This window comes from Anopheles merus, chromosome 2R (assembly GCF_017562075.2).
Source record: "Anopheles merus strain MAF chromosome 2R, AmerM5.1, whole genome shotgun sequence".
Taxonomy (NCBI): domain Eukaryota; kingdom Metazoa; phylum Arthropoda; class Insecta; order Diptera; family Culicidae; genus Anopheles; species Anopheles merus.
The window spans coordinates 15,822,790-15,835,151 of record NC_054082.1 but is presented as its reverse complement, the minus strand read 5'-3'; the positions used below and the strand labels follow the sequence as shown (position 1 = coordinate 15,835,151).

General features: G+C 49.9%; 3 protein-coding genes across 5 annotated transcripts; all 3 read right to left on the bottom strand.

The window, feature by feature from the left end:
• Window positions 1-757: 757 nt before the first annotated feature.
• LOC121589340 (glycogen [starch] synthase) lies at window positions 758-5,449 on the bottom strand. Of its 2 annotated transcripts, none has more exons than XM_041908168.1 (6): window positions 5,161-5,449; window positions 3,477-3,616; window positions 3,021-3,397; window positions 1,583-2,923; window positions 1,369-1,507; window positions 758-1,294 (listed from the first exon to the last, which is right to left on the bottom strand). In XM_041908168.1, the coding sequence occupies exons 2-6, from the start codon at window positions 3,598-3,600 to the stop codon at window positions 1,197-1,199; spliced, it is 2,079 nt and encodes a 692-aa protein (XP_041764102.1). In that variant the 5' UTR covers window positions 3,601-3,616; window positions 5,161-5,449; the 3' UTR covers window positions 758-1,196. The 2 variants fall into 2 exon arrangements, with proteins under 2 accessions (XP_041764102.1, XP_041764103.1); XM_041908169.1 differs by having other exon boundaries at window positions 5,339-5,449.
• Window positions 5,450-7,608: 2,159 nt separating this feature from the next.
• LOC121590339 (monocarboxylate transporter 7) lies at window positions 7,609-10,202 on the bottom strand. The gene is made up of 5 exons (XM_041909913.1): window positions 9,682-10,202; window positions 8,954-9,594; window positions 8,466-8,610; window positions 8,148-8,268; window positions 7,609-8,041 (listed from the first exon to the last, which is right to left on the bottom strand). Exons 1-5 carry the CDS (start codon window positions 10,046-10,048, stop codon window positions 7,792-7,794), a joined length of 1,524 nt encoding a protein of 507 aa, XP_041765847.1. The 5' UTR covers window positions 10,049-10,202; the 3' UTR covers window positions 7,609-7,791.
• A 459-nt stretch (window positions 10,203-10,661) lies between these two features.
• On the bottom strand, window positions 10,662-12,136 carry LOC121590340. 2 transcript variants are annotated; one of them, XM_041909915.1, is made up of 3 exons: window positions 12,057-12,136; window positions 11,601-11,982; window positions 10,662-11,543 (listed from the first exon to the last, which is right to left on the bottom strand). In XM_041909915.1, the coding sequence occupies exons 1-3, from the start codon at window positions 12,120-12,122 to the stop codon at window positions 10,810-10,812; spliced, it is 1,182 nt and encodes a 393-aa protein (XP_041765849.1). In that variant the 5' UTR covers window positions 12,123-12,136; the 3' UTR covers window positions 10,662-10,809. The 2 variants fall into 2 exon arrangements, with proteins under 2 accessions (XP_041765849.1, XP_041765848.1); XM_041909914.1 differs by having other exon boundaries at window positions 12,051-12,124.
• Between the last annotated feature and the right edge of the window lie 226 nt (window positions 12,137-12,362).

Genomic DNA, 12,362 nt, shown 5'->3' with positions numbered 1-12,362 from the left:
GCAGTCAGGATTCACAATCATTTCCAGGATGAGTGTGAGATCGGGATCAGTTTAAGGATCGGTATGTGTTGGGGATCAGCTCCCGGGCAAGTGTGAATAAGTCCCTGGAATGGTATCGGTGTGAGATTCAATTCCAACAACGGACGATGTGACTTCAGCAGTAGTTTTAGGATGCGTATGGGGTCTGGATTAGTATATGCGTTCTACTGAGTACTGATATGCGTTCAGAAATGATTTTAGGACCGGTATGGGTTCAATATCCGTATCTAGGTATCAGTTTGATTTCTGGGTCAGATCTAGATTCAGTATGGGTTGGGGAATCAGTTCCAGCAATGATACGGATCAAAGATCAAAGATCAGATATGCGAGGCATTCGGGAACAGTACATGGGTTCAGGATCATATCCAGGGACAATATGAGTGCTGAATTAGATTTAAGAACCAATATTGGTTCAGGATCACGTTCAAGAATCGATTTGGAGTAAGGATAAGGTCCAGGTTCCTATTGGATTAGGGTTCAGTTTCATGATCACTGCCAAAATAGGAATGAGTTTACGATCAGTTTAAATTACGGTCAATCTCTATTGATGTTCAGAATAACTCTCTTAATGGAATCGATGTATGACACATCAACCTTAACTAAGTTCCCCATATCCCGAGCAAAACGGCTTAGTGTTACTTGAACGCTCATAGGTCTGCTTGGTATTGCTTGTAATAAGATGTACGGTACTGGAAGTGGGATTCAACAAAGCATCAACTAAGTTAGCGGAACATTTCGTACAGGGTGGTTTTATTGCTAAAAGTGCAAACACGTTTGCAACACAATGGTTCCGCTGAATGTTTCCTTTCTTAAATACAGCTTAGGACTTAGGGGAGTAAGTGAGTGAACACAATCTCTTGTTTGGCTAGTGCAGCCGACGCGGTACGCAGTAGGTAGTGTTGAGTTACCCGAAGCCAACAAATACACACCCATACACAAACACTGAAACGACAGGCAGGCAAGACTGGACAGCGAATATTTCCGGTAGAATCTTTCTGGTCAACATCCGATAAAATATCATTCTTCTAGTGAGTGATGCAGCTAGCAAGAGTTCCGCACACTCTCTCTCTCTCTTTTCTCTCTCCCGCTCTATAAATCTACAGGATCCTGCTTCAGGGGATTGAGAAGGATTGGTTAGCTGGCCCAGTTTGTGCGATCTAGTGGTGTGAGTTTAGCTCCTGTAGCTCCTCCTCAGAGTCGACGGAATCCTGCTCATCGTCTGAACCGTGCAGGGACGGTGCCGGCGTTGTATGTCCTACGAGAAGTTTGAGCAGAGAGTTAGTGATTGGGAAAGAAAGACGTTATAATGAAGCATTGTTTTGCACTTACTGGACGAACTGGGACTTGGTGGGGCACTGATCGGGCGTGGATATGTGAAATCTGTCGCTCGCTTCAGGTATTCCGTAGACTCGTCCACATAGTCCGGATACACACGCTGCAGTGCCTTAACCCTCGCCTGGCGGTAGTACTATCGGGCGAAACAAAGCAAAATTACCAGTAAGATTGGTCTCATCAAGTACGCCCCGAGTCGATCCGAACTTACAATTCCCAGATTTCTCCAGTCGAGCAGATCGCTCAACCGCTCCGTTCGATTACGCTGAATGATGCGCTGGCGGCGGTTGAGCTTCGAAAACTCGTACATATACTTGGACAGCTGCTGGACGCTCTCCTCCACCGCAACGTGCCGCCGGTCGACGATGTAGATACCGTACGACTTCGGATCGGCCACGTGCTCGTGCATGAAGCACCCGAACCCGGACAGGTTCGTCGTGATGCTCGGTATACCCATCACCGTACACTCGGCCGGCGTGTAGCCCCACGGCTCGTAGTACGACGGGAACACACCGAGATGGCAGCCGCGCACAAACTCCTCGTAGTCCAGCCCGAACAGCGGATTGGTAGAGTTCAGGAACTCCGGATGAAACACCACCTTCACGCGATCGTACTTCGTGTTGAAGAGATGGCACCGGCGGATCGACTCTAGCACCGGATCGTTCCAATCGTCGACCACGTTGTGCGTCGTCACGGGTGGATTGCCATCGCGCTGCAGCGCGTACAGACAGCGCTTAATCTTGACAATGTCCTCCTTGGTCAGTATCTCCGCGCCCTCGGGCAGCTGGCCCTGCAGGCACGTCTCGTACATCCGCTTCCCGATGTCCTGCTGGATGCTGTTGATCGTATCGCGCAGCTGCTTGGTGACGGCGTGGCCCCGCAGCGACTCCACGTTGAAGTTGTTCGTCTTGGCCGGGAAGATCAAAAATGCCACCACCGTCACGTCCGAGTTGCTCGACTTCAGCATGTGGTTGAGGCGGGCGAGCGCCTCGATAAAGATGTCCGCCCCCTTGTTGCTGAACTCGTACCGCCCGGCGATGAACATGTACAGCGTCTTCTCGATGTTAAAGTTAAAGTGACCGTAAAAGTGGCCGCGCGTAAACTCGTGTATCTTCTCCTTCGCCATCGCGTGCATGTTCTGGAACTCGTGGATCGCCGCGAACTTCTTCACGTTCAGCCCGTTCGGGGTGATGATGTCCGGCTTGCGCTTCAGCAGATGCTCCGCCTCGTACCCGGTAATCTCGGACACGGTGGTAAACACGTGCGACAGGTGGGTGGCCGCCCGCTCCAAGCAGTACCGGTGGTAGATTTGCCGCTTGCCCGCCTCCTCGTCCACCGGGAACTTGTCGAGGTTGTTGTAGAAATCGGTGTTGCCCGCGCACAGGTACCGCCCGAGCAGGGTGGCGTGCGTGGTGAAGACGGTCGCCACATCGACCTGGCGCGTCCGGAGCGCTATCAGCCCGACGCCCGCCTGCCACTCGTGAAAGTGTGCCACAATCCGTGGCGGACCGTATTCGTTCTCGTGCGAGTACACCTCAGCGCAGCGCTTGAACTGGAAACGATTGGGTAATTGCGAAATGGCAGGTTAAATCGGGTCAGCGCGACAACTGCTGGACAACCCCGTTTTGGGGCGGGGGGGGGGGGCTTACCTCATCGATGAAGGTCGCCACCGTGTAGCCGAGAATGATGGCATCGTTACACTCAATGTCCAGATGCGGAATGCCGACGTTGGACGAGTCCCAGAGCTCCTGTTTGTAGCCGTCCATCTTCCACGCCGCCGACCCGATATCGAACAGTATGATCTGTGGATTGCCATCGACCAGCCAGCGGCCGCAGTGCACCTTGAAGCCCTGGTTGCGCATGGCCGTGACCGCGCGGTAGAACGGCCCATTGCTGGGAAACTCGCACGCCTCAACCTCGGTACGGGCGGACGCTTCCTTGTACGGGCCGATCAGACAGTACTGGTCGCCCAGCTCCTCGGTCGACACGAACGCTTTCGATCGGATCACGGTGTATATGCCACCGACTGTAAGTAACGAAGTAACAGGAACAGGATTAATAAAACTGAGCAAGTGTGCCGGAGCTTTCGCTAAAACTTCCATTACCTTTGTTGGCCACCTCCCACGCTATCTCGAACGTCCATCGGTTTTCCGTGTTTGCCGAGTGGCCACGGTCCAGAAACTGCATCAAGTCCGAGCTGGACTCGACGCGCGAATATCGGCGGCTCATGTTGTATTAAGTGTTGCTGCAAGGATAGCAATTACAAACCGAACCAAATCAACATCATAGCTTTACTCTACAGCGAAACAGACGCCGTCGCTTTTTGCGTCATGAGGCGGCCATAACATCTAGCAAGTAGTACACACACACAAACAAACCGTCTATTAATAGTGGCGACAGAGACATTGGCGAATTTCGCCGCTCATTCTAACCAGGGCTGTCGGGCCGCATCGAACATGCGTTCGCGCCAAAGCCAAGCGCGTCTTGAGGCCACCAACGGCTTCAAGGTTATCAAACGACCTTGACCACTGCGCGTTTGACATCGGCACAATGTCAACGCTGGAAAGGATGCCTGCCTGCTCTTCCATCATTATTACTGCATCGTTCGTACGGACGGCGCCACATTGCTCATCGGCACGGTCGCCACGGTTATGTAAACACACCCTGGCCGTCCCTAATCAACTGCACTGGTTCGATGATCAGCATAATATAAACTGAAAAAGGGGTTTTTGTTATTCTTGCTTTTCAACAAAACAAATCTAAGTGGCTCTGTTATTGTTGCTCTTTACTCCCGAAGGTTTCATTTCATTGTTGATGCGATCACACACGTACACGATCTCATCTCACAACAGCGCCAAGTAGAGGTCACTCCCATAGCCCATAGTCCTTATGCAATGCACCGCACACTCGGGGGGTGCGAGAAAGAGTGGAAATGGCTGGAACGATGCATTCCACTCCAGAAAAACCAGTTCTACCACTTCAGTGTGTAAGCGGGATTTTTAACCGGGAGGCCGGTTCTAGAAACTTTCTCAACCGATCCGTCCAATTCGGTTTCGTGGGTTCCGTTGGTACACGTTGTGTGTGTATGTGTGTTGGTGTGGTAACAAGCGCAATACCCGGGCCGGGGCACCATATTTCGGCGTGCCGATAAGGCACAACGCTATATCTTATCGGCGTCGCTGACCTCGATGCCGCCCGGCGGTCAGGGTTAGCTGTTTTTGGGGCTGCGTTTTTCACTCGAACGTCATTAGGCGACACGGCAAACACGGCACATTAGAACTCCCGATCGGTCGTACAGGTGGTACAGGATGCGGAAGGGAATAAGCGGGAAGCAGGCAGTTTGGGTCCGCAGGTAATTAAGAAACAGCTGGCTGACGGCAACATCACGCCGTTTGGGTAAATAGATCCGAAATAGAGCACCGAGCGAAGGAGAGCGGAGAGCGAGCGAGCGAGCGAGAGAGCAAACTAGACCGCTCCCGAGCGTACGCGCCCGATTGGATTGTATCGGCGGCGGGACGGATTTTGGCCGTCGGAAAGCACCGCCAGCGGAGAGCCGTGCCGTTTAAATGTCAAATAAAGGTCAATGGCTAGGGCACCGGTACTGCAGCAGACAGCAGCAAGATGGCAGCAGCGGGATGATTTGTCCCGAAGAACGCAGGAATCGGGCGATTGGTATGGTGTGTGGGGAGGGGGGGGGGAGGGGGGCACGGAAAAAAGATGGTCACGCACTGGACACCGGGTTCGGGTTTCCGATTATCCGGCGACTGGTTACGGTGTCCAATTACTTACACACGGGACACGCAGAAATCTATCTATGCTCACTGGCCGGGTTCAGCCAATTGATGGGACGACAGAAAGGTAATCAATCCACGGCACTGATCTGCCGAGCACACATGCATGGACACACACACAGAGAGAGACGCACACACACACACACACACACACACTGACACAGAGACACACGTACACGGTTCACACGCGCGCGAACACTCCCGGTGGTGGCGGCAATAGTAGGTGATGGGTGATCAGCGTGGCCCGACCCGCGAGATTGCGTCCGACTCCGGCAATCGACTCTAAGGAACTGTTTTGTTGTCTCTCACATTGCTTTACCGATGCTCGTTGAGTGCGGGTGATTCTAGAAACCAGGGAGATTACAGGGGTGGACAGTTTGCATTACGATTCACCGGTCTTTTCACTGCTGGGTGCTGGGAATAGTGCGTGCTCTCGTTTGTAAAGGGACATTTTAATTAGGAATTAGTTGATTAGTCAATTATAATGAAAGAGGAAAATCTTATATAAAAAATGTCACCTATGGGGAGCAAGATGATGGATAAATGGCATGTTTTAAAGATAGTTTTTTAGCAATAAATTCTCAGACTATTTATATACATCAATCTATTCAATCCCAGTACTGTCCATTCAAGATACATGTAATATACATTCAAGCAATATTATTGAGTAAATAATATATCATGCTGTATGAACATTTCATTTTCAACGTAAACTAGCTATTTCAAAATCCCGTCCGGTATCCCTGTACTTGCTTTTCGTTGGTTCGATGGCGGAGAAATGGGAACCTCCTAAAACGCATGCCTGCTCGCGAGAAAGAAAGCGTGTGCATCTCACGCATCGGCTGCGGAGAGAAGTGCCGAGCGGACCACACAGTTTGGTCGCGCAGTGTCACCTTTAAAAGCCGGTATGCCCGAGGAGAGCCAAGAACTGCCGGAAAACATAACAACAAATCTGTTTGTAGAGAGCGCAAGAGAGGGCTGAGAAAATAAAAGAGAATGTGGAATCATCTCGGGAGGCATCAAACTGAAGTTGTAGGTATGCGGGCCGACGGTAAGCTCAGGTGGTTGCAATACGCGTACATAACGTGCGTAGGAGTAAGGTTTTGGAGGAACAAGATTATGTTAAATAATAATAAATTATGTTGTAATAGGTACACCGAACTGGTGTTTTTGGAATTGTAGTGAAATCATATCTAAACTGTTATATTAACAATTCCGAGGCAGCAATTCCAATGATAGTTGTAGTAATAAATCAATGTAAAAAGATCATTTTGAGAGCTAGGCAGTCTATGGAGACTCTTGACAGTTCGAACTATCAATTTAAAAGCGTATAAAGTGGAATCGTTGCAGATCCCGGAACTTTAGGAACTGTAATACCATTTTTTATTTTAATTTGTAAATTTTCTATATTAAAATGTAAAATGCAATAAAAGTGTTTGTATTTAAATAGTTACAACTTTTGATAAACGTATTTTCAACACATAAATTAACTCGCTATCGAATGATTTGGCATTTATAGTTTTACACTGGCAGACACATAAATTAAATATACAAAAAAATCTAATTTTTAACACCAGCACGAAAACCATTATAAATCTTTACCATTGTGCAACTGGGCATACCATCTTGCATACAGTTGAAACCCCAGGCGACAAAGCGTGCAAGATAATACCTTGATACCTGTTGGCACGATATCAACCTCGTGCAGATCAGCAGCCGCAATGTTTATCAAAACAACGAGCTGTCAAGAACAACTCGAATAACATATGAAGAAAGCACCAGATGGCGCTGTAAAACAAATTAGGACAAAAATATATCCCCAAAGGTGAAACAGCTAGCTTATCAAAAATAGGGCCAAATAGGATAAAGTTCGGCAGCGGTCGCGAAACAGGGTCAAGTGCGGTCAAGACTGATCGAGCTGTTCGAGAAATAGGCGCCATCGAGAATGTTAGGCAGTAGCAAAAGTCAAGCGACAGAAGACAGACTAATTTTTTAAACTGCACTGAAATTCATACGCGAACGACAGTTCTAAGAAAGTCTAAATAAAGCTACTCACATACTGTTACACACGTAACAACAATACCCTTGATATTACAAAATTGTCTATTGTTGTTTGATTGTATGTTTGATTTTTGCTCATTACTGCGTTTAGCTGTTCCCAATTGTTTGCACTCTTACGTTTCGTACGAAGTTACGCCTTAGAGCATTTACATGATAACGTTTTTTTTTATTCCTTTTCACTTCTGCCGCTTTTTATAGCCACTATTAAGCCATGTTTGCGTGCAATTCTACTTGCGAGATAAACAAAAACTTGCATACAAACCACGGTCAGTGAAACATTTCATCGTTTCAAATTCACCCGGAGACGTGGGAAAAAGGATATTATTGTGATACTTTTCAACACATTTCATACAAAAATGGAAAAAAAACAAACATGGAATGGGTTCAACGTACGTTTATATCTTATGTCCTAAAAAGACGTATTAAAGTACAATTTAATATCATTAAATCGCTGTGAGTGACCATTTGCACGACTAGAACACATGTACATTTTGCATCACAACCGAGAAGACCTTTACCCAGTAAAACACAGTACAGTAAGTAACAAAGCCAAGCCACTACTGCTTCCCTACGCCTTCGTTTCCTGTATCATCGGTATCGTCACGTGACCAAGCTCCGGTGTGCGTGCCTTGCGCTTCAGCCGAATGTAGCAGATTTCGAAGAACCACGGTATCACGCACAGTGCCATCACGAGCGTTAGTACGTGGAACGACACGTTGTAGCTTCCGGTGACGTCACGGATGTAGCCCACTATCGGGCCGATCGCAAACGTAATGTTTCCCTGCAGAAACATAAACAAACCGTAGCCGGAAGGAAACCTGCTCGTGCGGAAGACGGCAGAGGAAGGAAAGCGACCGGAAAGAAACCAGCAACAATAAAGTGTGAACTTGCAGCAAATCGAACCTTCCCGGCCCTACTGCTTACCTTTCTTGCGGCAGATACTCGGAAAACACCAGCGGAAGCGGCACGTGGATCCAGGTCCGAAGAAAGCCCATAATGGCCGTTACGATGGCCATGCCGTAGAAATCGAACACGCACAAAAATGCTGCAAAATCGATTCGGAAAGAGTGGTTGCGATTAGCGTTGGTGTTGGCTGAATTGGAAGATGCTCGGGCTGCACCATAGCCTACGGGGGGTAAGGCCAGGCCAATTTGCCGGATATGTTTGCCTCCAGGATGGATTACGGTGGATTTTGTGATGCAGCGCCCCTCCCCGGATGGTGGATGGATTTTAAATAATTACCGAAACGTGCCACAATGGTAAAGAGCGCCCCGGCCAGATAGACGTAGCGGGCCTTAATGTTCAGACATGTGCTCGAAATGGCCAGGAAGATGCGCGATATTAGATCCGCTCCGGCACCGATGGCGATGATTAGCGAAACGTCCGTCTGCAGGAGGAGAATAAGAGCGGCAAGAATAAAATGACCCAATAGAAAAGCAACCCAGAAACAGGACATAGATTAGGGATGAGATGCAAAACACACTCTCTCTCACACACACACACACACAAACACCCAAATGAATGTCCGATCAGCGGCCAATTCGAACGACTGGAAGGCTAACAGGGATGAGAGAGGTGCGAATGAACGAATGAACGCCATTAGTATTCACGGCCATGCGTCAACCACCGGCTGCGGTTCGGGTAGGAAATTTAAATTGCATTCTGCCACGCCACGGAACACGCCACGCGGAAGGGGCAGCGTGCGCTTGCAATATGCCGACGTGACCTACCTTGCTAAATGCCAGCATGAAGAGGTACATCGGCTGCAGGGTGAAGAAGGCCAGATCGGAGTAGAGAGCGAACGAGATGCCGAGTACGATGTTGACGTAAATTGGATCCTTCAGCAGCGTCAGGTCAAGGAAGTCGACCAGAATCTGCCACTTGGTCGCCGGCTTGGTGTCACGTTCCGTGCTGTCACTAACGACCACCGGGCCGGACCAGTTGCCCAGCCCGGGTATTGATGACGCCCGCCGGGAGGCCCGCAGTTTGGCGTTCCGCTGGCTCAGGGCCTGGCCGGCCGGCAGCTCCCGAAAGTCGTCCTCCGTCTTGGGCGGCTTTTCGTCCGACGCCGCCCCCGCCACCGGTGCGCTGGTGGGCACGGGATCGTACTCCAGGGGCACCCGCCGCATATGCCACTGGACCGGGTGCATCACGAGCATGGCCAGCAGGGTGTGGCTGTTGATTGCCGCCAGTACCGCCATGCAGCCCCGGAAGCCGAACGCGTCCATCGAGCGCTGGATGAAGATGGGATAGAACATGGTGCCGAGCCCGATGAGGGTCTGGGCGACGCTCATCATCACCACCCGCTTCTCCACGAAGTACGCGTTGAACGTCGTGTACGACACCGGAATCATCAGCCCGAACCCGGCGCCTATCGTAAAGACCACAGACAACAAACCGGAACCGGAATAATTGGGACCTGGCGGGCTACCGTTCCGCTCCACCGCTGCCCACCTACCTTGAAAGACGGCGAACGAAATCAGCAGCTCGTTGGTGCTGCGCACAAAGATCGTCATCATGCTGCCAATGATGTAGGACACCGCACCGATCAGCCCGACCGTCCGGCAGGACGTTTTCTTCATCAGCGTGTTCGTGAACAGGCCGGCGAAGCTGAGCGCACTGAAGAAGCAGCTCGTGATGAGCGCAATCGCGCTCGTTTCCTCGCCCAGCTCCGTCAGGAAGTCGCCGAACATCAGCCCAAACGAGGGCAGCGAACCGAGCGTCACCACGAACATCATGGCCATGCCGACACCGACCAGCAGGCCCCAGCCACCCTCGGGCGGTACCCGCCGGTACCGCCCAGTATGCACTTCACCAGCGGCCATCGTTTCCGGGTTTCCGTTCCGCCGTTTGCTTGCTACACGTCACCTACTCACCGTAACGGATGACACGATGCGTCTCGGACACGAGTGCACCATAGCGCTCGCTTTTTAACAACTCACCGACGAGACGGGGGGCGATGACGATCGGTGCAATCAGCCGCACACTGGCGTATCGCGATTGTCGTCAACCTCCAGATGATCCTAGAAATAACACAGGTGTTGCCGGATGCCCTGCTGCTTGGTGGACACGCGGGCAAACAGTAGCGTTTGTCGGGTGGATTAGCCACCGAAGGCGTAGTTGCGGGACGCCATGTACGACCTTCCCGGGCCGTGGGGGGAGTCTATTTTCAACAACACCACTATTTTCCCTTGCACTAGCGAAGAACTCAACCGCGGTAGCAAGCGGAGTGAAGAATAGAAAGTGCCTGCAGTTGATGATAAGATGATAAGAAGAGGCTTTCGGTTTGTTTTCAAAGATATGCATTGCGACAAAGGTGCGATATGTTCGTCGATTGTTGGGACGGCTGAATGCACAGGCTGGTTGCTACGCAATGAAGATAATAGACATTGAGCTAATTTTACTAAAATGTTGGAGTTAAAAGGCATCCAATTGGCTTTTTATCGAATGTTAATCCTTTTATTTGACGTCATTACTGCACACACTCAACAGCGCCGCCATCTCACGGCAATGCGATGTAACTAGTCTTCCTAGTCTTTATTTCTGCAGTATTGCATAACTCCTCCTCCCGATGGACAGTTATGCCTTAGAAGTAGATAAAATCATACTCAAACAATCCAGGCTGAACAACTCGTGGCCTTTGCTTGGCACTACGAAACCGTGGCCTAGCGATGGGCCGCTGCCTGATTGTCGGTTTGGTACGGGCCATGTTACGGAACCGGCGCTGCTTCGTTGGTCGCCGGCGACGAGTCGTCCGTGTGCGGCGCAACTGCCGAAACTGCTTACGGCTCGGTGTCACTACCTTCGAACGGAAGCCTTTCTTCGTTGTAGCAGCACTGCTGCGAACGCGAGACGCCGTCCCGATTGGACGCCGCTGCACTGCCGCCCGGAACCGCTTCGTACCACTCGCGGTGGTGGTGCTTCTGGTGGCCGTTGTCAGTTTTCCGCGCCGTGTAGTCAACGTTCTTTTCTTGGTGGAGCTTAACGACTTTTTGGTAGCTTTCGGTTTCGTGGTCGTTCGCTTTGTGGACACTGTTGTAGTGCTCTCCGTGTTTGGTACGCCCATGAGTGGTGGACTGCGCATTCTGGGCTGTATGCCGTTGGCCACACTCGACAAGACTGCGTAGGGTCGATAAATGCTTGTGTTTGTTGAATTTCCATCTTCAGTTCGAGGAGGGCCCGCTGGAGACCGATTGGACAGTGGTATTACGGGGAAGTTGTGGTTTACTGGACTGTATGCAAAAAACTGTGGTCCTTGCATTAACGAAAAATTGACGGGAGCGATGTGATCCGTAATGGGAGGAATGCGTGGGTTGGATGCTGAAACGCAAGGTAATTGTAAGAAGAGCAGTTACTGCAGCACATAATTATGCTTACCAGTGCTGTTTTTTGCTGCCGCTATCAGCTGTTCATAATAGTCATCGGTGGGAGGAGAGGGCTCTGGATAGTCAAGCTCATTGAATGAGTAATAGTCAGCGGGGATAGAAGGGTTTGGGCCCGCTTTGATACGCAATCTGGGCGTGTCATTAAACGCACTAAACTCGGGAAAAGTAGTTGTGTTTACATCCCCAAAGCTATTCGTAGATGAGCTGGAATTTAGCTCCTGCGTGACGTTTAAGTCAATTCCCAGATCGATTGAACTATGGTACGGTACCGGTAGTTCGTAAAGAGACATGCTACTGTTCGTCTCCGCTTCAAGACCAACTGATTCATTTCCAACGTTCACAGGCTCCGTAACGTTGAACGGTTCAGATTGGGCCTACAAATAGTGAAAGGAATGAAATGTTCAATAATATGCAGCAGATGTTTTAACATTTTAGCACCAACACTAACGGTTATGAATGACAGCAGCCATCCAATCACTATTGCACAAAAACATACGTATTTACACGAACGCATCACTTCACCATCTAACCTCGTTGCAATTCAATGGACATGTTTAATATTGTACAGTGTTGGGATTTACCCGATCCATACGGCTAATGAGTCTTTAACAAGGGGAAAATTAAATAATTGACCTAAATTGGACCATTTTGTTTCGTCTGTCAAGCACTTGTTTGGTTCAAATGTGTTTTTCTGCACACATTTCCTTTAAAAATGACATAAGCTGGATCGAAACATTTACTTGGAACAGAATGT